This window comes from Pundamilia nyererei, unplaced genomic scaffold (assembly GCF_000239375.1).
Source record: "Pundamilia nyererei isolate P.nyererei 1_Seehausen unplaced genomic scaffold, PunNye1.0 scaffold00064, whole genome shotgun sequence".
In the NCBI taxonomy this organism is placed as follows: Eukaryota; Metazoa; Chordata; class Actinopteri; order Cichliformes; family Cichlidae; genus Pundamilia; species Pundamilia nyererei.
In genome coordinates, this window is record NW_005187465.1 from 1,875,216 (window position 1) to 1,901,383 (window position 26,168).

The following is a 26,168-nucleotide window of genomic DNA, read 5'->3' on the forward strand; positions in this document are numbered from 1 at the left end:
AGAGAGGTCTGCGAACAGAGCACATGTATTCAAGATAAAGAGTCAGACGAAACCATCATCACTCTCTAGATATGATTTTAAAAATCACAGAAATGTTTGAAAACTAATATCTCTTTGTGTTGCAGTATATTATAGCATTAAAGTACACCGGTATTTCCAGCTCAGAGTTGGCAAAGTGGACTTTTGAAGCTCCTCTGTCCTGTGATCTAGTGCTCCATTAAGTGTGAATTCAGCTATCCAATTTATAATGAAGCTTTTCTTCAAGTGCGCTCGTTCAGTTTCACACACGCAGTGAACGCAGGCGCCCTCGAGGTACTTTTAAAGATAAAAAACTGCTCAGAGAAAAAAAAAAAACAGTGAAAAAAGTGCACAAAGGGGAGGTATAGTTAAAGACTATTTTAAAACTTACAAGCTCTTCGTTAGAGCAGAAATAAAAAGAGACACACCAAGACATTGCATCACATAAAAAAGTGACTGACAGAGATAGAAAACACAGCTTTCAGTATGCCATCAAACTCATGAAACCATTAAAAAATATATAATGGCTGTACTGGCATGATAATGGTACAATGATACAGTCCAGTCACTGCATACCCTCTTAAGCTTTATACTTTCTGATTAAATTCCTGCCCTTAAAGATGATTTCTGGTCATGCAATGGTAGATCTTTTGTTCACTCATACTGTCTTCCAGTTGTCTTGCTGTCCATATAAGATGGAAAACAGAAACAGAGACATGTGAGGCAGTCCTCACTGATACGCACTGTTACAATTAACATGTTTATTCATGACTTTTAAGCTTCTTTTTACAACTGGCAGGATGTTTTAAAAGATGTTTTAGAGGTTTGAAAACGGCATGGAGTCACTCCTGAGTGGATCACAGCACCATTATTCATCACTTTGTTTTTTATAAAACATTTTTGTTGACTCCAGTTTTTCAGTTTCTTTTAAAATTGCAGACACAGCGTGCTTGTAGGATCTGTCCAATCAAATTACACTTTGTCTTTCAAAGTCCACTTCAGTATCTTCACATGGCACTTCAAGAGCAACTAAAGTGAAAAACTTTCATCCACCCTTTCTTCTTGCTCCCGCTGAGCTCTGTTAAACACTACTCAGTGCTTTCATCACCAACAAAACTTCACAGCATGAAGGACTAACAGGATGACTATGTCTCTGCAGAAGGATCACATTGTGTCAAGTTAGCCTCTAGCCTCATTCACGGAAAAAACTTTCAGCATTAAGTGATCAAACTACCCCTCTGTTCCTTATTTGGTAGAAAGGCTCCTTACTGTACACCAGACCCTGACCTGATTTATCCAATTCACCCCACAGCAGTGCAGAGGCTCCTCTGAGAAGCACACATGAGTGTAAAAGTGTCCCAAACACTTCTGTGTTGATTCACCTGCAAGTGACTGCTAATTAAAGCCGCTCCTAAGCGGAGTTCTTCGCCTCGTTCCTGTGCGTTGAAACTGAAGCCAGTTTGTAATTGGCGTCTATCAGACTGCCCTCTGAATTCGAATTGAGAACAGTTCGTTTTCTGAATAATTCACAAGCGTTTTTGAGCCATTATTTTACAGTCAAGTTCAAAATAGAACCCGAGTGTGTTTTCATTACCCCCGTTCTCTTTGCTCCTCTCGCTCTCCCCACTCACTTGCCTAGCCTTTTCACCCCCTCACTCCTGACGAAGATGATGGTGATGACGGTGATGAAATAAGATGCAATACTTTCTCTGGATGTGTTTTTCTTGGGGAGGAGGCTAGCTCCTGGCTTGTTCGTGACTAATAAAACGAAACTCACATTTCAAAAACATTTATCTCATTACTAAGCAGATTTGACTTTATGGAAAAGGAAAAGCAAGAAGAAGTGCCGGACGCATTTCAAAAGACCGCTTTTAATTGTTGGTGGATGTTTGGTTCTCAGTTGGGCACTCCAGTTTGCATGAAAGAGACTGAATGAAATAGACCACTGTTTATTTGAACAAGACTGGAATCCAGAAACTCTTTTAGCAGATTTTATTTGAAGAACTCCTTCACACTCAACGGCGAATAGTTTAGCCCCAAACTAGAAAAAACCATCAACTGTATCTGATGAGCTTCATATGCAGGTTTCACTTAGTGATTTTAAAACGCTTAAAGCCATCCTGTGGGTACAGAACACAAATCCAAAGGACTGGACAGAAGGTCTGACCTGCTTCAAGGGAAATGTTGAACAGAAGGATCAAATGTAGTATTCAAAAGAGACTTTCCTTTTAAGATTTATAAAAATTCTTAACCTCGCCAGGAGGGGAAAAAAAAGGAAAACACAGAGACAATCCAGAAAGTACAACTGAAGAAAACAAGTCAAATTAATAGGATGGTAAAGACTTCAGGCATAGCTTGAAATAGACTCCCACTTTTAATTAACTTTTACTCTGATACGGCGCTGCTCATACCTATTCATGGATTATGTGTTGCTGGGAAAAAAACATTAAACACCTTTTTCCTCATTTTTGCCTGATTTCTCCATCTAGATTTAAGTTATAGGACTAAGATAAGAGAAAAGGGCATCATTTCTGTGTAAGTGGATCCAATGCAACAAACAAACCCCACACTTTAAAAAATATCTGGCTTTTACTAATAAATTGCTTTGAGCCTTTGAATTAAGTTCTATTAAGTCAAGTGATTGTTAAAAAGAAAGATGGAAAAATGTACCAAAAACGTCATAATAACAAAAAGGAGAAACATGCACATAAAACCCAAGGACTCAAGGAATCAACATGTACATCTACACTGTGAATTTCCCATACTTTTGTATTTATGGTGTATTATGGTTTTATGTAATTTTATAAAATCAGCAACAGCTACAAACTCTCAGTTTCGGGCTCCATTCTGAAACTATGTTAAACTTAAATATAAATTACCAACAGATTAATTTCTGCGTTTTAGAGTGAAGACAGTCTTAAAGTCACACTAGTGTAGTTTTTTTTTTTTACAGTTCAGTCTTAGCTTGAATGAGTTGCTATATCATTTAGCTTTTATGCTCCTTGATCCTTCAGTCATCCGCGTTTCTGCTGGGACTCACACTCACCCCAGTTATTTATTTTATTTATATTTAGTCTTTCCTATATTAGGATTGAATGGCTAAAACATGAAAAATAGACCACATATTAAAATGTGAAATGTATTTTGTCACTGAATGTCTGCCCTCGTCTTCAGGTGAGAATAAACGCAATCGGTCCATTCATATTATCACCGATGTATCCTTGGCTGATTCTGCCGTAAGGCGTTTGGGCTGGCAGAGGTCTTGCATCAGTACAAGATGTAATGTAATGTCTTTTAATATATTTATTTTCCTTTTCTCTCTCTCAGACAAGCATGAGACCAAGCTGAAAGGGCTCATTTACTTTCAGGCGATTGAAGAGGTTTATTACGATCACCTACGCAGCGCCACTAAGGTAAACACTCCTTTGTCCATTACTTACAATTCAGAATTTCATTGATTACTCTATAATATTTTGCATGCATGATAATCAAGTATAAATTCATGAAAGGTGGATTTGTGTGTGATGCGCTAAACTCCAGAACAACGCTTTATACGGCGTGTTTTTTAAAATCGCAGCCATCATTTTTAAGTACAGATTTTAAATTAGATACATTACTTTACATTATGTTACATTATTTTAACAAGCAATACTGCCTTTAAAAAAGAGACTGCAACTTTAGTATAAAGCAACATTTCTGTATAACTTACTTTTCAAAAGGCAGATATAACAAATATCTGCCTTTTAAAAATTTCAGGGGATCTAAAGGTTCAGATAAGACTGCAATATTTTTGTCATTCTGTCATTATTTCAACTTCTCCCACAAAAAGTTCACCATGCTCAGGTTGTTTTTCTTTTAGTTTACTTTTTGTTTGAAACAGACTACAGCCAGAGTTTGGTTTAATTGTTTTAACTCACTTTTATATTTTTGTTGTTCTGAAAAACGTCTGGAAAAAGCAACAGGTGCAGCTTTCAGTTTTTGCTCGATAAAATCCCCCTCCTCTTTGATTTCACAGAGCCCCACTCCATCTTTGACCTTCTGCGTGAAAACTCACGACCGGCTTTACTATATGGTGGCACCGTCCCCTGAGGCCATGAGGATCTGGATGGATGTCATAGTAACGGGTGCAGAGGGCTATACGCAGTTCATGAGCTGAGGGACCACTGGGTGAGCGATCTGGTTGATGTCGGAAACCGAGCGAGCACCCAGACACCTGCGAGCCAACCTGAGCTGCTCCCTGCCGCAGCCGGGACTGGAATCAAACAGCTTGACAGCGTGTAACGGATGGACTTTTAAAGGGATGAATAACCTTGGGCCAGATGCCTTTGAGCAGATGAGGGCTCACTCATGACAAGGGTGCATTTCAGTGATTATGAGAGTTGTATTTATCTTTCACCTAGCTGTGTGAGTAGAAGAAAAAAAACACTTTGAGTAGCCTGCCAGTAGATTCACGAGGGACTTCTCAGCAACATCAATCACATTCGAGTACCAAATGTACTGTTAATATTTACAATACGATACTTTATTAATACTTTATATAAGCTCAACCTGTTTACACCTTTGAAGCCGATCTATGCATGCAGTTTTATCACTCTAACCTTTTTGATACATTTGTACTTTTTCCCTTTGTTAACTTTTCTCATATTACAAAATAGCCCCTCAGTATTACAAAACAACAACTATACAGTAAAAACAACTTACAAGCAGCTACTCTGAAATATATTATTGAGACGCATATTATCTGGTGCCAAATACTTGTAATGCTGTGCAAGATTTGTTCTTTTTTTGTTACACAAGTGTTAATACCACTTTATGTATTGTTCCAGGAGCTTCTCATTTAGGCTAATAACACAGCTTTAATATGTCTGTATTTTACATAAATACCCTATGTCAAGTTAAATTCTAATAATATGATTTTAATAAGAATCATAAATTATATAACAGGATTGTAAAACTACGTGTAATAAACAAAACTATATGATGTATCTTTTGTTGCTTTCTGCCTCATAAAGCACTACGCTGCTGACAAATTGCCTAAACTGGATGCATTCAGTTAGCACTTCTTCCTTAATTAGCGTGTCTCCCACACAAGTTAATTACCAGCTTTCTATAAATAAAAACCCGCACGCCCCAATTTGTTGCTTACATTCACAAAGGTGTTCATTTTTAAAACGTTACAACGGGTCTATTTACATGAGAACAATCAGGTGGTTTAATGAGTTAAATTGGCTCGTTAACTCTGATCAAGTACAAAAGAAACACTGAACACTTTTTTGTGTTTGTATTTTTGGGGCAGCGTAATTAATTATATCGCTCACTTTGCACTAGGTGGGAGACATGGAAATGAAAAAAGGAAAAAAAACATGAAGGGAAATTACATGCGACTTTACATGCATGATTCAATATTAAGAAATTTCAAATCACGTACTGTAAAACCATGTTCATGAAGTTCCCACAAAGTGGGCGCTTAAGAGTAAAAATTCCTCACATCTACACAGCGGATCTTCTCGTGTTCAAATTTTCTAAAGGTGCAAGTGCAGATTACTATTAACCTGTGACAGGGCGGTATGATTAATTGACTCCAGGGACCAGGGGGATATTCAGCAAATGTGCAGGTAATCAGGGAAACACACCTTGCTGCTGACAGGTACTGATTCGATTCAGCACTTGAAATGTTAATTCTTAATTTCTTGGTCTGAAGTGAAAAACATGTTGTGTGCAGCGATGTCGACTGAAATGAGCACCCTCAGTTTAATGCAGCCAATGATTCCTACTAATAACTTCTGCCGCTTCACTAATATCATTCACACCATTTGCATTTGGCTGACCTTGGGAGAGATTTTCACACATCGTGCCATTCAGTACTTCTGAGTCTCTGCTGTGCCCAGCTGAATAATAAACAGATCTTTAAGAGGGCAGCGCTCGCTCATTACCGTGGTGACGAGCAAGAGTGACACCCAGCCTTATTGTTGGTGAAATATTAATGAACCAGGGGGTGATTTCCCCACACTCTCCCGCTCACACTGGTCTTTTTCCCAAGGCCTTTATCACACAAATGAGAGCGTCGACGCTGTGAATTAGCAAAGGTCTTACACGATTTTGTCAATATTAATAGGAGATATTAGCCTCGTCTCAAGACAACCGAAAATATCTGACGAAATGAAAACATCTGTCAGCTCAGGGGGAAGGTTTTTTAGCATCTCCTGTCAAAGATCTCCGCTCTCACATCCTTCACAACACTTCAGCGCAGGCATTTGTAATTTATAAGTTTTCATATCCACATGTGAGTTCGGATTAATTTAGGAGATTAAAGCGAAAAATCTCCTGCCCAACCCCTAACACACTCCCCCCTCTGCACACACGCAGGCTCAGACATCACACATGAAAGCATCCTTCACTAAATGCATCTGATACACTGGCGAAAGTTGCACTCACAGTGTTTACTGCTTTGAACAAATCATCTTCGCTTTCTTTGAAGGGGATGTAAACCGACAGTTATTAATTCAAAAACAGGCTACACAATAGATACAAAGCATTCGATTACATTGTTGTTGTTTTTTTCTCTCTCTCCAGATTTCACAGCACACACAGCACAATGTGTAAAAAATATCCAGAGGGGAAAAGCGCCAATGTTGACCTAATGAGGACAACAAAAACAGAGACACATCACAACGGCACCCCCACTGTGGGGTAATAATTCTTTGTGTTCTGATAACTAAATAAAATCACACTTTACATGTGCATTGATTTTTTGATAATCTGAGATATAAAAGAAACTGTATATTCACCCATAGGTAACCCTTTTCAATTGCTTGCTAACCCACATATCTGATGAACCAATCACATGGCAACATCTAAATCCATTAAAACTTTTAGACATGGTCATGAGAGCTTTAAGTTTAAAGTGAGCATCAGAATGAGGAAGAAAGGTGATGTCAGAGGAAAATAGCCAGGTTGCTTCAATCTGAAAGGAAGGCAACGGTAGGGCTGTGCGATATGACCAAAATCTCATATCCCGATATAAGAATTCCATCGTCCCGATAACGATATAAATCACAAAAATGTAACATTTTCTGTAAATTCTGTGAATCTCGGGCAGCTCGACTTGCGTGAAGTGTTTCCAGCTGCGCGTCATGTAGCTGGAGTCGAGTGTTTTAACCGATGCATGAAACGATACATTTTGAGTATTGAGTATTGAGTGAGTATTTATTACACGGCGTGCTGCGGGGAAAAGCCTGTTCTAACGTTTAAGTCTAAGGTTTATTTTTTAGCACCTGGCGGCTCTTTTTTTTACTTCTCATCCGTAAATAATCTGCTCTTTCACGTGATTCAAGTTATTTTGAAAAGTCTCAACAGGATCTTGAGCTTTATTGTGAAAGGTTTGTGTGGAACATAAACAAGCGGACACGCGATGGTGTGACCGTCTTGTTGCTAACGACAACGCATAAAAACAGGCACTTGTCCGTCCGTAGTGTGGTTATATTAAATATAAGAGAAAGAGAGAACTTTAAGAAATTAATATAGCCACTACAGTGACCATCAAAACGATGAAAAAATATTGCCGTAAACAGTTTATTTAGCGACACCACGAAACAAACGATAGCGTAAAATGAAACGATAGACGTCTTTATGTCGTCATCCGATATATATCGTTATATCGAACAGCCCTAGGCAACGGTATCTTAAATAACCACTAATTAGGCAGATGGGTTTTAGCAGCAGAAGACCACGCTATGTGCCACTTCTGTCAGCTAAGAACTGGAAAGTGAAGCTTTAGTTCACACAGGCTCATCAAAATTGGACAATAGAAGTAAAAAAACAACAAAAAAAAACTTCCCTAGTCTGATGAGTCATGTGTCTGCACTTCGGAGACACCACAGAGGCCCTAAAGGAAATATTTGCTGAAGGTCATCTAGTCCCATCCACATTCCCTCCTTTAAAACAGTGGCCACAACTTTCAATCAGAATTTCCCTATTTAACAGACATTACACGTCTCCCACCATAACGGACACAGATTTTGGTTCCGTTTATCATAACTGTCATAACTGGTAAGGTTTTTGGACCCATAAGCAAGCATTCAGAGAGGTACCAGCCTCACTAGTTTTATTACATAAGAGGTTTGAGTGGGCAGGTAGGCGAGTGTCCACAAGTGAGTTTTCTTGCAGACAGGTTTTCTTTTCAAGTTTGTTCCCTTGAACAAGGGAATGCAGACGAGAATACCAGAGGGGATCCAAAGCAGATGGAGAAAATAGTCAACAAGACTATTTGAGAGCTAGACTTGCTATTGTACTGAATGCTGTAACAAGCTGGTGATGAGTTGATGAAGAGCTGGTTCTTTTATGCACAGGTAACTCCTGATTGAAAACAGGTGTGCCAGCCAAGCTCAACGGGAAAAGTGAATCGACACACTCAGACAGTAAAAAGGGAGCGGGTGAGAGAGGGAGCTTGAAAAAATGCACTGCAAAGAATACAGAAATGCACAAAGAGAAGGAACAACAGGAGGAAATACACTGAATACTGCAGTGTAAGCTCCAAGACATGGGGAAAAAAAGAAGAAGGGTTGCAAGTAATGTTTGATGAAGCACTACAAAGTAACACTGAAATGCAGAAAAAAGAAAGAGAGGGAACAACAGGAAGAAACACAGAGAGAAATGCAGCGTATTCTCCAAGACTCCGAGAGGAAAAATACAGAACTGTGAGTATTTTATAACAAAGCAAAAGACAAAAACACTGAAACAGAGGAGGAGAAGGAACACCTGGAGAAAATATGGACCGATATACAGTTTAGGTTCTGAGAAATGGTGACATGCATAAAGAGAAGTGATGATGGAAACACATAAAAAGCGTGCACTTCATGAAATGCTGAGGAAAAATCAGGAGTTAGAAGGCAAATGTGACAAAGTACAATAAAGGAATAAAGACATGCATAAGGTGAAAAAAAAAAGAGAAGGAAGTGATATATAATGATGTGAAAGAATCGTATGAAGAAAAGCAGAAAAAAATAATAAAAACTGAAGAAACTGTAGAAACAGAATGAAGAAACCATAAAAACTGGTCATGTTGTAACAGTTACGGTTAAATTATGCCAAAAAATATCAGCATCATAACCACTTTTAACAATGTTTAGAAATATTACTGATGAAAATGACCATTAAGCAGTGAGTAAGAAAAACTGAATAAGTTAAACTTTGCGTGACATGACTTCCCGTATTAAGGTCAGCTGACAGGTTTAAGTTGGATACAATGTAGCGGTGTTTCAAGAATAATTCAATTTAATTTGAAATGTTCTGCACCTCTAGTAGTATTTTCACTACCTTAAAACAGGCTCTTTAGTGCTATTGCAGGTATGAAAAAAATTCTTTTTAGAAAGTCAAGCTATTACATCACTCTTCATCAACAGGAAAATATACACATACCTGGAACACGACATAAATTAAATATGCTGCTGCTCCGATTTTTAGATGCAGAATTAAACTCGCTGGTCACTTGTTTTTCTTTAAAGGTTCATTTGCTCAACTAAATGTTAACCCACATATTTAACCAGCCAATTACATGCAAATCAATGCATTTAGGCATGTCGACATGACCGAGACGACCTGCTGAAGTTCCAGCTGACTATCACAATGAGGAAAAAATGTGATTTAGGTGACTTTGACCGTGGTATGATTATTGATGCCTGATGGGCTGGTATCAGCATTTCAGAAACTGCTGATTTACTGGAATTTTCCAACATCTCTCTAACCATCTCTAGGGTTTACAGAGAATCATCTGAAAATGAGAAAACATGCAGTGAGCCTCAGTTCTCTGGGTAAAAATGGCTGGTTGAAGCAAGAAGGCAGAGGAGCACAATCTAACTGCTTCAAGCTAATAGAAAGACAAGAATCACTCAAATAACCACTTGTTACAACTGAGATATGCAAAGGAATATCTCTGAATGAACATGCCAAACCTTGAAGCAAATGGGACCGCAGCAGATGTCAGTCAGAAAACTGAAGCTACAATTTGGATTTTGACAAAATCAGACATTTCTGCTGCCACATTTAGAGGGTAGGGTCATAATTTGGTGTAGACAATGTGTTAGCATGGATCCATTATGTCCTGTTTCAACAGTTTAGGCTGCCTGTAGTGTTGTAATGAGGTAAAAGCACACTTTGGACAACTTAGTACCAAGTAAGCATGAGTTAAACTCGACAGCTTACTAGAGTATTGCTGCTGACCATAGCCATTCTTTTGGGACCACAGCATACGCATCTTCTGATGGATGCTTTGAATGGGGAAAAAATATCATGAAAAATGTCAAATAACCTCAAACTGGTTTCTTGGACATGAAAATGAGTTCACTGTACGCAAATGGCCTTCACAGCCACCAGATCTCAGTTCAGTAGAGCGTCTTTGGGACGTGAAGAATAACATCGTGGTTGTGCAGCCTTAAAACTGCTAAACTGTGTGATGCTGTCATGTCAATATGTTTGCAGCACCTTGTTGAATCGAAACAAAGAATTTTAAAAAATGGGGGTTCCAACTAGTAAAGTGCATCTAATAAAGTGGTCAGTGAGTGGATGCATTTCTTTTGTCTTTATGTTGCTTAACACTTAACACTTTGTCTTATGCTCCACATCAAAGTAAAGGACTGTTTGCTTGCAAATATACTGTTAAATAAAGTGACTTTGCAGAAAGCAGAGACCCCATGACAAACAGTCAAACAATGGAAGATAACATTGTAAACTAGTGTTAACATGCCTTACCAAACTAACAATTAGAATTCAAAGTTCAGCACGAGTTAACTTAAGCTCTGATGAGTGAACAGTTTAAGTTTTTTCATGAGCACGAAGCATATGGCCTGGATGGTTATCGGCTGTGTAAAACTCATAGGTGACAGACGCTGAGCCTCAGGGGTTTTAAATGTTTCTGCAGCGCAGCATCACACAGCCTGAGTGCTGTAAATGACACAGAGGAACCACTTGGGACCCATTTGCTTAAAGAGCTGAAATTCTGGAGAACACAAGTGATGCACGGACAATAAGTATGAATAAAAAGCTGTGATATGCAACAATTCGTTTACTTTCTTTGTTGTCCTGCTGTTATTGTAGCACTGTTTTCTTTTACAGACCTTACACTGTATGCCACGCACGGCTTCATTCAACATACTTTCAGAAGTTGGAGTTAGGTATGAGTGATCTACTAAAAGCTGTGAGATCCCACAGGAAGACAAAGCAGATGCTGTAGTGAGTTCTTTACATCAAACACCTCTAATATACCACGAAGTCCTTGAGGAATAGCAAATAAACAGAACCCTATGACTGACTGGTTCCTATCTGTCACAGCTGAATGCAAATGAAGTTGCTTTAAACATCCGTGAATGAAAAATGATATTATGCTTGTCACTTTCCTGAGACTTGATTACATGTTTTCACGGCAAACCGAAAAACAAATTCAAGTGATCAGCAGGCTGAACACACACAGAAACGTCCACAAATCCCCTCTGAGAGGCTTCCATTCACAAGTCGTAACTGAATTCCATGTTTTCTTCGTATGTTCAAAGAGGGGCAAAAGTTGAGGACAATAAATTCTGAGAGAGATGATGATGAAATGATGGTGTAACCCTTACTAACGTGCCATACATGCACTTGGCATGCAGCATTGACTTTTCTGACTTCTCTGCTCATCCACAATATTCAGACAATGAATTTGGGTATCGAGTGATGGACTTCCAACTCCCGCTATAGAAAAACCGACAATAAATATTTCAAGAGTATCTGAAGTCTAGTTTGATCCACAGTTGTTTACTTTGGCTCGTTTTCCTGTGTTGTTTTAACAAGTCGGAAAGTTTATCTATTCCAGTTTTTGCAAATGGATACTGAGGTTGTTAAGATTTTCCAGAGGAAGGAGGGGGAGACATGAAGGTGTTTTGCTGCGCAAATAACACATTTTACATGTCTTCCTAAATAATGACAGAGGAAACTGTACTTAATAGTGGAGACTGCAGGGAAATCCAGCCATGCTGTCATAAGGAGCACCTTAGATTTCTCTCATGATGCGCAAACAGGAATCCCTCAGTGGACCAATTAATACAGACAGAGAGAGCAGTCAGCGATTTTCCCGGGAGACCTGCCAACTTCACCAGCTACTAGTATCTCAATCTGGTCTCCATTACGACCACATTTATCTCTATTGCATCAGGCTGCCTTTCTACAAATCTCTCAGAGCTCCACTCCTATGGTAACAACCACATGGTGGGCGTTTTGCTGAATAGCGCCGCTGTAACAGGGCCATCCTTTTAAAGGCATCAGATCGACACAGACGGACAGCGTATATTAGACTTGGGACATTTCACTCAAATTCAATTTCATCTGGTCTTTTTCAAAGAACATGTTTCACTTGGTGTGAAAACAACTTCCCCTGGAGCCATCCTGGATAATGTGATTCTGTGCGATCGATTCGACTTTCAGATGTTCACTCAATGCACAGACATGCTTCTCTGTGGACAAATCTATTAGAGGCTAAATCATAGTGCCAAATCAATTTATTAATTCAGCAAAGCTGGAAATAAACCTGTTGGTTTTGGTAAAATGATAGAGTAACAGAAATGCAACTCAGCAAATAGGATGGAGAATGGCTGGGTTGTTAGGAGTGCCAAAACAAATGTGAGGTAAAAGGAAAACAGTAGGGGGAGAGAGAGAGAGAGAGAGAGAAAGGGAAAAAGAGAGAGATGCAAATCCCATGGCAACAGCAACCAGACAACAAGTCTAAAATAGGGGGCAGTGTCCGCTATTACTATAGCAACAGGAGAACAGCACACTTGCTCAGCTTCGGGATTTGCTGAAAGGAGGAAAACAAAGCTTTATTCCTAACATAAATGTAATTGACAGTCATTACCAGTAACTTCATTTAGTTCCACCAGCTGTGTCTCACCAAATTAGTCACAAAAATAAGGATTCGCAAAGTGTATTAGGCTGACAGCCAACCACAAGGGATGAATAATTTATCTTCCATTATTCACTGACTTAGTGTAATTTTGCACCTGGGAAGCTTTGGGTAGACAAATGAACAAGTCAACAAAATAAAAGTGAAATGAGACATAATCACACTAGAGTAGTTGCAAGCTAAATTAAAATAAACGAATAAAACAGAGACATTACATCCACAACGGTGACTAGCAATTATGTAATTCTAAGTACTTTCTAATTTAAATTATGTAATAAATGATATATGCTGCATGTTCATTAGTTATCGCGACATAATCGGCCAGATTCAGTCATTACAAGCTGAATGCTGTATCAGTGTCTGAGTTTGTTTAAACTGTATCACAAAGTGTCAACGATATTCTCTGCTTTCAAAAACTGCAGCACCGACCTCCACGCCCGGTTTGTTGACATGAAACATGTGCACAGTCTGCACTGCAGACAGAGGGAGAGAGAAAGATGACAACACGGTGGTGCTTTGCCTTGCCTACCACCGACCAATCATATTTCAGAAGTAGCCGTTTTGAGCCAATCACAGAACGGCAGTCTGAGCCCGTGCAGCCAATGGTACTGTTCGTGGACCACTGATGCAACGGAGATGCAACAGACTTCTTCTAAACAACAAAGTGTGTTATGAGCCATATAGCGCTTTAAACAAAACAGCGGCACGCCTTATTGTAAAGTACAGTGTCTGAGCTGTAGTTTTCTCGAAAGATCGCGTTCGCGTAAACCAAATCCTCTCACTTCGTTATTTAATTTAAAGACGAGGTTATACCCTTTAGAGCTTAAAAACTAGCACAATGTCTAGCTAAAAGGCTACTTTTCAGATTCCCTTTTTAAACCAGTTGTTACTTGTATCTTGAATTGCACAGTTTGAATTTAGTATTTTCTTTTTTATTAGTATATTTATTATCTATATATTTATTACTATAAATAATAGCATTACTCACCTGAATGAGCAGCTGTGTTACTTTTACAGAAACAACAACAAAAAAGTAGCTCAATACTTTTATAAAAGTGTGGGCAGCGAGAGTGTGGGACGTCCTTGGGTGAGCCGCGGAGGGAGGGGGCGGAGGGATCTGCACGCGCGGAGGAGCCTGGTTTACCCCGGTGACGCAGTCGGTTGCTAGGTGTGAATGAAGTGATGCTTTGTCACAATTAAGCGGCTCCTCAGTTTACAGGTCGACCACAACAAAGCAGCACCTCTCTCTGTTTGCCTTGTCTAGGATATTGCGAGCTGAAATATGGCTCTTTAATCTTTTGCTAAGTTGTTGGACCCGAAAAGTCGTCGTGCTTTGCTTTAGCAACGCACCCCCAAGTGCTCTACAATTTTTTCTGCAAGAATGGAGTAAGTGAAAGTCTCTCTACTGGCTGCACATAGAGCTGTTTTGTTGTTGCTGTTGTTGTTGTTGTTATCATATTGGTGTAAAGTGGCTACATCTTGTTTGGTTTCGTCGCTTTAAATGAACCTTTTTGACAAATTCAAACATCTTTTTTCTTCTTCTTTTTTTAAAACTACGATCACTCATGGAGTTTGACTGATTGTGGTTGCTTTGTGGTCAGTTTTAGTTTGATTTTTATTGATTTTTCCTCTACTCTAAATGTATTGCCTTCAGTCTGTGCACTAACTGGAGATACATCACGTCTGTCACTTCCAGCGTTTAATCTTTCAATGTTTAATTTAGCTCTCATTGCTGTAATCGAGTCCAATCTGTTTAAGTGATTAAAAAAAGAATTGGTAATTAATTTTAAAAGGAACATGCGATTGGAAGCAGCTCATCAGCATTAATCCTCTTTGACCAGCAGGGCAGCTCACCTACAGAGTAGAGGTAGCTCTTGTGGTGCTTCTTGTCAACAGTTGGGCCCTTGACAGCGTCACTGGGTCCCACGTGTTTTGAGGACGTCAGGTTAATTTTGCTTTGAGCCAGATTAAAGCCCACAGGACACTGCTCCCACTTTTCTATCACCCACTGTGTCACATCTGAGGCTTGGTTTTGGGAATAATGTACTTTTCTGCTTTTCAGTATTTGGTATTTACTGTAAAGCCTTTTTGTTTAAAAGATGAAAAAGTGTATTTGTGTGAAAATGAATTAAGTGAGGACCAGAAAGTGATTTTTTCTTTGTTGCCTCTCATTAAAACCATGCAGAGAAACTTGCAGAGGGCAGCACAGACAGACTCCCATCTGATGATCCCCATTAGTCGACTGAGTACGCCGTATCTTTCTCAGATATATCTGATCCCCCTTTTTTTCTTTCTGCTTACCCTCTAGGTTTCATTATGCTCACCCAGACCTGCTCACTGTGGCCCATCTCTCAGACCCTGCTTGCTCTCAGCATATGCTTGGACTTGGACTGAATCAAAGCACCAACAGACAAAATGATGGCAACATCAGCGCCTGTTTGGAAGACTCTTCGTGTCTGCCCGGCAGACCCCCTCGCTCTCTCTCACCCACAGGCTAACCACAGCCAATCACAGGGGTGCAGGGGGGAGGTGTCAGAGGAGAGTCAGCACTTAATTGGTGAGTTGCAGCGTGTACGCTTTTTTATATTTTTCCTCATTTCAGGTGGGCTCGGCACTGCAGCACATTCGTCCTTCTTGAGCAGTAAGTAATAAACTAGCTACGTCTGTTATATTAAAAAGCTGCAACTTTATCGGCAAAACCCCCCAATCTGATTTGCCTTTATTATTATTATTATAAATCTGATTGTTATTTTGGGAAACTGCTTCGTGCACTGATGGATTTTTTTTTTTTTTTGCATGAACGTTATTTTTATTTTTTATTTTTTTTAGCAGCATTATTTCCTTCCAACAAACATCTTGTAACCGATGCAATTTTTCCCCCCTCCTCAATAGGTGATGGTAACACTGACTGGATGACGGAAGAAGTGGATTTCTCCTCGTACCTCCCAAACCCTCCTTCCCCTCCCTCCTCTACTAATGCCTCCCTTCCCCCTTCACCCCTTCAGAATGATATCCAGGTGCCCTCTGACTTGGAGGTCATGACCTCTCTGCTGCAAGAGGAACTCGCCCAACTAGAGGACTACTTCCTGTCTGAGCCACTGCCCGAGAAAGGGCCGAGGCTGGGAAAATGCGACAGGGGTCCACTGCCTGCGGGTCCTCCGCCATTCACTCAGCTGCCATACGCATCATACGCTACATCCAACCAATCGGAATCCAGCCCACTTCTTGTTACCTTGGCAACCGGAGAACTGGACTTGCTCAGCATCTGTGGCGGGCCCATTGGGCGCTCCAAAATTCCAAGACACGCCCCATATAGCTGCAGTCGACCCAGTGGGTGTGGTAGGAAAAGAGTTCCTGATGGTTCGAGGTTCAGCGAAGGCTATGACAGCAGTTTGCTGAGTTCCAAAGGAAGTAACTCAGGTAACTCAGCTGTGACCCTTACAGGTAATTATGGCTGTGTAGAGGACGACCAGGTGGTAGGGAAAAGCTACTGCTTGGGTAGTGCGGTTGAGCTCAGACGATGTGCTGTTATACCAAAAGAAGAAAAAAATTGCTGTTTCACTCAAGATGTGATAGGTGGTGGGAAGATTGTTGGTGGTGGATTTGGCTTTGGTGGATCACTGGAGGTCCCCCATAAGAAAGAGGATCTGTTGATGTATAGCATGAGGGAAGTCAGTGGAGGTGCTGGTAACAGTGATGTGCTGAACAGTATCAAAACTAGTGTGGAGGTGACAAAAGCCACCGTTTCTTGGAAAGCCGACAGCAGCGAAGGTTGTTATCTTCCAACAACAGCACAGTCTGAGGCCTACCATAGCTTCTTGGGCAACATCAACGAGCAGGTGAAAACAGAGAGTCTACAGATAGCTCAGCATGATCTACACTGTAATTTCCTTGAGGATCAGGGCCCAGAGTGTCTTTTAATGGCTAGGGATAGTTTGAACCTGGAATCTTCGGGGCACAGACAAGCATGTCGGCTGAAGGAAGACCACTGTGCAATGAAATACGAAGTGGACATCATTCCAGGCGAAGGCGGGGAGCGCAAACAAAAGAAAAGAGATCAGAACAAAACTGCCGCTCACAGGTGAGATTCTTCTCGATGAAATGTCAATGTTATCAAAGTTTCACGAGTTTACATTTTCACAGAGTCTTCGTTTTTGGTCGATGCAGGTATCGCCAGCGAAAAAGGGCGGAGCTCGATTCTTTGGAGGAACAACTGCACTGCCTTGAAGGGAGGAACCGGGAGCTCCGGGACAAAGCAGAGTCCGTAGAACGTGAAATCCAGTACGTTAAAGACCTGCTGATTGAAGTTTACAAGGCCCGTAGCCAAAGGCTTAAGCAGGACACAACAGCGTAACACCAAGCTTCTGCGAGTACACTTAGAGAGAGCGTAACAGGGAGAATCAGCAGCTCTTTCTGTCTTTAAGTTTGTCCTGAATCAAATGTTAATTTTTTTTAAAAAAATTTAAAAAAAAATTTTTCTGTAGCGAGGGGTTAAAAGCATGCTTTGCTAATATAAAATATTTTTTACATTTTAAATCAACACTATCCAATTCTTCCATCGCTTTCGTACTCGAATCACTTGAGCCGGCACTGTGGCATAGCAATGCTTTAAGATGACAATCATTTTCAATAGCTCTCGCACTTCGTGAATCTACTATTGAAATAAGGTAATTTCAGAAGTAATGTAACTCATTATGCAGGTTTTATATTTGTAATAGCCTTACGTTAAAATTGATGTCAGCAATAGAAACTCATGTTTGTTTGAGGGTTTTTTTCTTTCTTTTTTAATTATTTTCATGCTCAGTCGCTGTATCACATTGACATTTCAGTGTGGACAAATATTTCAAATCAACTGCGTTTATGCAACAGCAAAAACTGTAATTGGCATTAATACTAAAATTATTAGAACTGACCTTGAATATCCTTTGACTTTTATAATTGCAGAAAGAGCGGCTAACGTACAAAAGAGTCGTGAAACTTTATTGTGTATTTTGTTGTTTGTTTTTCTGTAAAACATTTGATTTGCTTCCAGTTTATTTCAGTCAATAACAGAATTATTTTATTTGTATGTTTAGAGTATTTTAGCCAGCTTTGTTGGAAACATTACTTTGTCTTCTGTATTTACATTTGTTTAATTTTCATCCCTTTAAATGTAACAAATATAACCTTTGCTATCTTTCTTTTAGCAATGGCTTCAAATAATGTCTGCATTATGCATTCTGTGACCAAAACTGTTTTTTTTTTCATATTATTTTTAAATGTGTAACATTTTATCATGTGGTGGCAGTAAGATATTCTTCCCTCGCATTTTGCAAAATGTACAATCTGTTTTGCAGCTCAGGATACATGTTAATCCGCCAGTTCTACAAACATCAGTAGATAATCATGGGAGGAGATTACAGACTTGAAGCTTGCAGGGTTTTCTCATATAAAACTGTTGTTTTTTTCTTTATTTCCAAATGTGTACAAATATTGTAACTAGTATCATTCTAACAGCCTTCCTCTGCATGCCTTTGCATAAATGTACTCTCTGGAATAGAAAATTTAGGGTTTCAGAAATAATTCTCTCTCTAAACTGCTTGTTAAAGCAATAAGTTTTATAGGCCTCTGGCTGATCTGCACTAATTTGTAACAACTTTTGTATGTTCAGGGAGTGGAGTGTGTTAACCTTTTCTTTCTATAAAATTATTGGGAAAAAAATTCCTAATTTTGTTGTTTCTTAAAGCTTTCGCAGCTTTAGCTTTGGTGTAAGAGGTCTCAATTCTTTTTTTCATATAAGCAAATAATCATTGTTACTGTCATTTGCTCCATGCTTATACCAAGGATAGTTTTTTTTCTATGCATATTTATTTTAAGACAATCTTGAATATAACAGCGAAACTATCGTAATTATTTATGGGGTTTAATTGGTGCTTCTTTTCTTTTTTTAGCCCCCTGCGGTGCACTATCAATCCCGATGGTTAAACCAAAAGTGTGTACTAACAGCACATTTAGCGCGTTGTGTTTTTAACGTAATTTTATCATAGATACAAATTAACTTCGTCTGATGTCAATCTTTTTGCTTTAAAAAAAAATAAAGTGTATCATCAACTTGGCCCGCTGTGCTTTTTCTTTTTGGTGCTTTTACTGGGATTTATTTTTATTTTTTGTCTGCGTTATCCGAAGTACAATCTGCGGCCTGAGCGTGAAAATAAGTCCTTGGTTTTTGGATTTAATAAATCCGCGGGGTTTTCATTTTATTTTTATTTTTTAAGGGAAATCAAAGTAAAGCCCGGTCAGGGCCCGACAGACACTGACAAGCGCTTCTTTTCTCACCCTGCTCCGCTGAGCAGACAGCTGACAGACGGTTATACAGAGAGGACTGAAAACTTTCATGGGTATCGATCTCTTCTTGTTTAGTCGATACAACATTTAACATAAAACCACATAAAAACGCTTTCGACGTCCAGTCCTCGGAAATTCGGCTTCGTTGTTTTCTACTTTATTTAGCCCAAATTCACAGACTTCTAAAAGACCTCGAAGGGCTTTGAAATGCGAATGCCTCTAAATTCACATATTGATCTGCATATGGAAAAATGTCGCCTTTAAAATCCATCAATAATATTCGCTACACCTAAACAAAAGCTTTCCAAAAATCGACAGCACGCTGCGGTGCCAGCAGAAATACTCATAACTTAGAAATGAATGAAACTCCTCATTCGCCACTTTTATACAGACTGAATTATTGTTATGACAATTTTATCGATGAAAAAGAAAACCTACCGTGATTTTTACGAAGTTACATCGTTTCCTTTTTCTCGTGAAATTAGAACAGCTTGCTGTCACAAACTGAGACGTTAAACAGTAAAACAGTTTTATTTTGATTCATAAACGGGGACTCGGTCGTTCACTAACACATGGCTTCAGACAAATATGTTGCTGTAAAGTTAAACAGGGAGCAGGTTTTTAAGCTGCTGACTTTTCTGGTGCAGTCAGCTGTCCAATGAGCCGCTGATAGTCACACTGTGGAGGAGCATGTTGTGAAGCCTGAACAAGCTTCTTACTGGCATCAAGAGACATCAGGACCTTTGAATGAATGCAAAAGAAGAGCAATAATCTAAATAAATCAATAAATGTGTGTTTCAAAGTGTGTTACTGACTTGTGAAAGATTAGACAGTGAACAAAATTTATCTAAAGGACAGAACAAGCTCTGGGCGTAAGAGCACAGCTTTATATTCAATACCAGCAGGTGTGAACTGTTTTCTGCTTTTCTAATTAAAAAGTAAAAATTAACTATTTCAAAAGCATCAAATTCTCCAAACAGAGATTGTTTTATTGTAATGTGAGCATGTGCGATGCTGTGACCAGCTCGTTACCTGACGCATGGCATCCTGCTGGCTGTACAGGTATAAAGATCCTATGGCAGCTTCTCTCACTGCACTGTGGTAATCTGTGCATGCAGTTCTTAGAAGTAAGCCGGGCACATTTTCCTCCAGCAACAAGGATATGGCTCCATCAACATTTAGCAGGTTTCCCAGGGCGGCGCAGCAGTGACGACGTGTGAGGGCATCAGGATCATAGATTAGAGTTACCAGCATGGCCACTGTCCTCCTGGCTTCATGTGTCCACCTTCTTTCTTCCTCCTCCATTCTCTGCTCTCTTAATGTTTCCAAATCACTTGCTGCCTCAATATCTGAGTACGTCTGTTTATTTTGTTGCTTTTCTATGCACCATCTCCCTATATGTATCCCCTTTTCACTGGGTCTGTCCATATGCAGCCCAGCTGCAATATAGCCCAACCAGTTCCCAACTGACCGGCAAGCAACCTGCCGGACAGGCATGCAGGAATCATTAAGGCAGTTTATCATGGCTTTGAAAATGTCAGGTTTTAGGGTGTGTTGTGTGAGAGGCCTGAATGGATCCAAATTTCCTAAAAATCTACACGTGGCAACCCTGATCTGCTCATACGAGTGAGCCAGTGCATGCTGCAGCACTGAGGTTTCTACATAAAGTTGCAGTGGGCAGGAGGGACAACGGGCTATCCCAGACAATAGAGTGAGGAGCTCCACAGCAGCTTCCCACAGAATTTCCAGCTGCAGGAGTTCGGGGAGCAGAGAGCAGGCAGTTCTGGTTGGAGGACTCTGACGGCTGGAGGCAGGGAGCTGATCGTCCCAGGATGGCAAGAAAAAGCAAGAAGCTGCTTTTGTGAGGTGGTCAATTGAGCGGGGGGGATCACACAGGAGCAAGCGGCTCAGAAGGGAGAGAGGCAGCTCCAGTAGATGAAGAGGAAGGGTTTGAATTACCTGCCAAAGCACAAAAAAAAATAATAATAAAAAATAAAATCACACAGACAACTCGTCATACATCAAACAGGCAACAACAAACAACAACACAGTGCTCTTAAAAAAGTACAGACACATCCAGGTGTACAGTACTGCATGCCAGACACAAAACTAGTGCAAGAGTTATCCTGTGTTGCATCAGAGAATTATGTTTGTCGGCGAGGTCTTTATTGGAGCAAAATAAGGCCCTAACCTGCAGGAGGCTTGTAACAATACCACAGCTGTCGTACAACTGGAGAACTGTGGACATGGTGCGTGGAGGCAGGTCCAGGGCGAATGGAAAACATAACAAGTGGCAGCTCAGTGTGGATAAAGTGTTGTGACTCAGATCCACCGTGGGCCTCCCAGGATTGCCCTTGGCAAACAAATGAAGACTGTAGGGTATAAAAGATGCTATTGTTAGCTCCAGGCATTGTAGCTGGCTTGTAATACAAATTATTTCGTTTAATTAAGACATCTCAACACTAACCACTCGGTGCCCAGCAGGCGGCCAAGAGCGTACACACATTCTGATCCAACATCACAAAACAGAGGAATGCACGAATATGCATCCTTGCAGAAGGCAAACAGTAAAGCAGAGAGAAAGAAATACAGTCCTGTAACAGACACACACAAAGAAGCAAGGTTTGCTTTTTCATTAGAAGTGTTTTCAGACATCGTGGGTTTCACAGGATGAGTACAATTACCATTTGCTGAACAGAAGTCAGAGTCTGATGTTGCACTTCTTAGGGAAGCACCGATCTTTTTCCACAGATTCAGAAAGAAAACTTCATTTAAACCCGAGGGCAAAGGGCCATTCTCATGCTGTTTAAACAAGAAAGCACAGACATTTAGTACAGATACGTTGCTAATATCTGTACTAATACATGTTTAACCAAACTTCATCTGCAGTCTGACCTCATTAAGTGCATCTAGGAACAAAGACAGCAGGCCATCACAGAGTCCCCAACCGGAGGGTGGAGAAATGTGGGGCTGATAATGTAGAAAAATAAATGGTTCACACATTTTCAGATCCCTTCAAGCTTTCATATTACTGCCAGGTTTACATGAGTTCAGTACCTCACATGGGTCCAAGACCAGAGTTTTCAGCAAGGATGCTAGATGCTCCACATCAACTTTGACATCAACATTGTGTTGTGTGAAGAGAGACAAAACACAAGCAGCCAGAGGCTAAAAGACAGATAATCGAGCGTTTCACACAACAGACCAGCTGAATGCATATCAAAAAGGTACAGACACAGGATATTATATGTAAACCATGCTGAACATGGTTGATGCTGTTGAAATATGTCAGTGGGTACTCACGACCAGACGACTGAGATTTGGTTGACTAAGAATTGTTTTGAAGGACTCTGTGAACTCTTCCAGGCTAAAGCGTGAGAAGCAGATGGTGAGCTGCTGTAGTTGGAATCTCGTGCGTATGCACTGAGTATTTCACAAATGAACAAAGTCAGTTTCAGCGAGGGAAAAAAAGACTCATCAAACCTTTGTTCCTGTTCCACCCAGGCACAGTTCTTCTCCCAGTAGACCAGGACCACTGTGATCATTTCTTGAAGGATGGGGATACTCTGCTGATGCTGACAAAGTACCAAAGTAGAAGTGAGAAACATTGTTGCAGGATCAGTTCATTGTGAAACACTGTTTCAATCCAGGGTAGCAACCTTAATGAAATCTGAGCTTTCTACAGCATCCTGGATCAGGCCAAAGAGGACACGGGGTAGCCCAAGTTCACGGCCGACGTTGTTCAACTTCTCAACCTCAGCAATCACAAGCAGATTATGTAGAACCCTCATTGGTTGCTGAATCTGCTGAACTTCTTTTACCACGCCCCCTTTTAGCTGCCCAAACAAAGAAAAAAAGGAGTAGATGCAAAACTCTTTTGAAGAAGAAAGAATTCACGCCGAGTGAAATGCTGAAACATTACCTGAGCTTTAAATGCCTGGACCTTTGATTTAATTTGAGATATAATTATGCTGTAATCTAATATCTCTCTCGTTTGTCTGCTTGGATCGGACAGTTGGGCCAGATTCTCCCAGTATTCTTTGTTGTTTACATTCTGAAAGAACAAGAAATGACTCAGTGTCAGGTATATATTAATATATTAATTTAAGAAAGCAGGTTTTTTGTGTGCGTGTTATCAAAGCAGATCCTCTACTGACAGATAATATGTAAATAATTTCTAATGAGTGGAAAAGGCAGCTGTTTCTGACCTGCAATCGCTGTGAGGTGTGGCTTTCCTCCCTGCATCTCCGCACAAGTCGCGGCCCGATATCTATACAAGGAAATTCCCGTTCGTAGTCTATGCTTATCTGACCCCTGTAGAGAAAGGAACTATAAACACATTTGTTTATGATAGCATAACTCATCGTTACTTTGAACCTTCATTAACACCTGTGCTTTGATGTTGAGCTAACTTGAATCTTCGGTCCGAGGCTTTGATTAGCAGCCATCATATCCAGCTGACCCGAGGTAACAGAAACATCGCCACAAGAGGGCATGGGGTTGCACACTCTAGGGGACATTGCTGCTGCCATCGCACCATTTTCCCTTTCATCCTTATTTTTCTGTCAGTGCACACAAAACAGGTTTAGGGCCCTCCGCTGATCTCACCATACAAACGTTTACAAATAATAAAATAATCATAATTACTGATTACTTACTTTGGCACTGTCCTTTCCTGGTGGTTTCCTCTTACTACAGTTTTCTGTTTGTTCCCTGACCTTTCGCAACAATCTGCTTTCTGCAGAAGCTGGTACAGTCTTCTCTGCCACTTGCTGGAGTTTCAACGCCAGCATGTCAGGGCTGGGTGTGACCGTCAAGGGCCTGGACACATTTGTGGCTGGCAAAACTGCAAACACATCACATGGGAATAAAATCATGAATGTCAGACATGAGAATGTGTCATTAACATTTGAAAGCTTTCTACTAAAATCAGGAGTTTTAAGAATCACCTAGAACACCATCAGCAACAAAGGGATGGTACAAGAGGTCTGGCCATGACAACCGTTTCTGCGGGTCTTTGGTCAACAAGCCTTTCAGGAAGCTCTGCAAAGAAATCATTGGATAGTAATAATATAGAAGACTTTGCATTAGGAAACAATTTGTATAAGATTTGTCTCCAATAAACCCTTCAACGGACTTATAATTGCAACATAATCTTTTACAGGCTTAAAATTTTCAAGCTAGCATTGTTAGAATATATTGAAGATGTTGGCTTCAACCTAAATGTAACACAAGGTGAGTAAAGTGTAGCTTTACTGTACCGTGCAAGTGCTGCTCATGGTGTCTGGCCATTTCACTTGGTCTTTCACAATGAGCTGCACTAGCTTGAAGATGGAGTTGGTGTAGAACGGAGGCGCCCCCGTGTGGAGTTCATAAAGGATGCATCCCAAAGACCACAGATCAGCAGTGTGGTCATATGGTTTCTCCTCCACCAGCTCAGGGGACATGTACAGGGGCGTTCCCTTGATAGAAGTAAGCACTAAGGTGGAGACGCTCATCGCTCTGGCAAACCTACAGCAAGATTGCATCATGTCATTTATTCTTTTAGAAACGATTGAAACGTTTTTCTTTGCAACTATCAACATACCCAAAGTCGCAGAGCTTCACCACACCGCTTTTTTCTAGCAGGATGTTTTGGGGTTTCATGTCACGGTGAAGAATGCGATGGGAATGTAAATAGTACAGAGCAGAGACCAACTGACAGGCAATCGCACGGACCTTGAAAGAAGGGAAGACTAGTTTAATAACGTAACATTAAATAAAGCTTCACATCTGGTTCAATTGTGTAAAAACAGTGAAAACCTGGCTCTCTGGTAAGTTTCCATCATCCTCAAGGATCTGGAACAGCTGGCCCTCTGCGTACTCAGTGACAATCACAACCTGTCATTAACATATATAGGGGGTTATAATGATCATGGGATTATGTAAAGATAATTAGTTGACAGCAACTTATTTAAGAGTTTTGAGAAAATGGGAGAATACCTCAGTTTCAGTCTCAAAACTGTCAAAGAGCTGGACAATATTGGGATGCCGAAGGTCCCTCATAATTTCAATTTCCCTTTTGAGACTTTGTAGCTGGTTTTCCGAGCGACCCAGCTTTGGCATGAACTTAAGAGCCACCACCTCATGGGACAAAGATGAAGAGACGATGTGAAGCAGTGTCGTTAAACAAACAGGAAACTAAACTGTGCTCCTGTAGATGCTTACCATGCCACTACCCTTTCTCCTTCCCTTGTAAACCCGTCCAAATGAGCCCTCTCCCACCAGCGACAAAACGTGATACGAGTTCATTTCGGCGGCAGCTGGTTCCGTTAGAGCCAAAAAATCCCCGTAACTTTCAAACTGTGACCATTGGTAAACTATCGCTCTTGTTACAATAGACGCTTGGATGTAAAATGTTTTACTTTTTAACTTTAAAACTCACAACTTATGACGGGTAGCAGAGGTTACTCTTCAGTAGTGTTATTTTTTTCGGTGTGCAGGGTGTCAACGAATAGCACAGACGCTTGCCAGTTTAGCTGCCAATTCAAAAAAGTGACGCAGAACATATAACAAAGTGTGATAAGTCGTTTGCATACACTCAGTATTCAAATATGCGACCTTTTCCCGCTTATTTTGACATCAAACGTGGTTTTCAACTGTTTTTAACGATAGAATGCCAAAATCAAGACCGGCTTCTGTGTGGACAACTTAAAAGCAGGGGTCCTCAGTCTAGCAACGGCAGCTGCGTTCATAGCAACCACGTCGCAAACAAAGCTAAACGTGAAATAAAATGATATAACTCCCAGAGTCAACATTACTACTATTTTTCACCCCGTTGGGGCCATATTAGAAATTTTATACCACGAATTATTATAAATATATTTTTAAAAAATCCTTATGGTTGAGGGAAGTGGCCCAA

The 26,168-nt window shown here is 40.3% G+C and overlaps 2 protein-coding genes and 1 long non-coding RNA gene across 3 annotated transcripts; 2 read left to right on the forward strand and 1 right to left on the reverse strand.

The window, feature by feature from the left end:
- The first annotated feature begins 2,953 nt into the window (after positions 1–2,953).
- Positions 2,954–5,003, forward strand: LOC102194144 (uncharacterized). The gene is made up of 2 exons (XR_001290402.1): positions 2,954–3,431; positions 4,034–5,003. It is a non-coding gene; the product is annotated as an uncharacterized LOC102194144 (long non-coding RNA).
- Positions 5,004–14,270: 9,267 nt separating this feature from the next.
- Positions 14,271–17,375, forward strand: atf5a (activating transcription factor 5a). The gene is made up of 4 exons (XM_013911470.1): positions 14,271–14,329; positions 15,252–15,500; positions 15,836–17,024; positions 17,111–17,375. The coding sequence occupies exons 2-4, from the start codon at positions 15,359–15,361 to the stop codon at positions 17,295–17,297; spliced, it is 1,518 nt and encodes a 505-aa protein (XP_013766924.1). The 5' UTR covers positions 14,271–14,329; positions 15,252–15,358; the 3' UTR covers positions 17,298–17,375.
- Positions 17,376–19,792: 2,417 nt separating this feature from the next.
- Positions 19,793–25,962, reverse strand: stk36 (serine/threonine kinase 36 (fused homolog, Drosophila)). Its single transcript, XM_005735515.1, has 20 exons — positions 25,475–25,962; positions 25,250–25,390; positions 25,070–25,147; positions 24,855–24,985; positions 24,529–24,778; positions 24,217–24,310; positions 23,926–24,113; positions 23,657–23,829; positions 23,476–23,581; positions 23,190–23,321; positions 22,927–23,103; positions 22,751–22,842; positions 22,571–22,634; positions 22,325–22,435; positions 22,163–22,237; positions 21,952–22,069; positions 21,735–21,861; positions 21,459–21,639; positions 20,300–21,226; positions 19,793–20,008 (listed from the first exon to the last, which is right to left on the reverse strand). Exons 1-20 carry the CDS (start codon positions 25,556–25,558, stop codon positions 19,889–19,891), a joined length of 3,369 nt encoding a protein of 1,122 aa, XP_005735572.1. The 5' UTR covers positions 25,559–25,962; the 3' UTR covers positions 19,793–19,888.
- Positions 25,963–26,168: the final 206 nt, after the last annotated feature.

Excerpts from the sequence above, each read along its gene's own strand:
- stk36 (XM_005735515.1), bottom strand. The coding sequence starts at position 25,558 with ATGAACTCGTATCACGTTTTGTCGCTGGTGGGAGAGGGCTCATTTGGA. Across the intron at positions 24,311-24,528 it reads CCATGAGCAGCACTTGCACG|AGCTTCCTGAAAGGCTTGTT; the intron begins GTACAGTAAAGC and ends ATTTCTTTGCAG. Across the intron at positions 21,227-21,458 it reads TTGTTACAAGCCTCCTGCAG|GTAATTCAAACCCTTCCTCT; the intron begins GTTAGGGCCTTA and ends GTGCTTTGGCAG.
- atf5a (XM_013911470.1), top strand. The coding sequence starts at position 15,359 with ATGATGGCAACATCAGCGCCTGTTTGGAAGACTCTTCGTGTCTGCCCG. Across the intron at positions 15,501-15,835 it reads GGAGAGTCAGCACTTAATTG|GTGATGGTAACACTGACTGG; the intron begins GTGAGTTGCAGC and ends CCTCCTCAATAG. Across the intron at positions 17,025-17,110 it reads AACAAAACTGCCGCTCACAG|GTATCGCCAGCGAAAAAGGG; the intron begins GTGAGATTCTTC and ends TGGTCGATGCAG.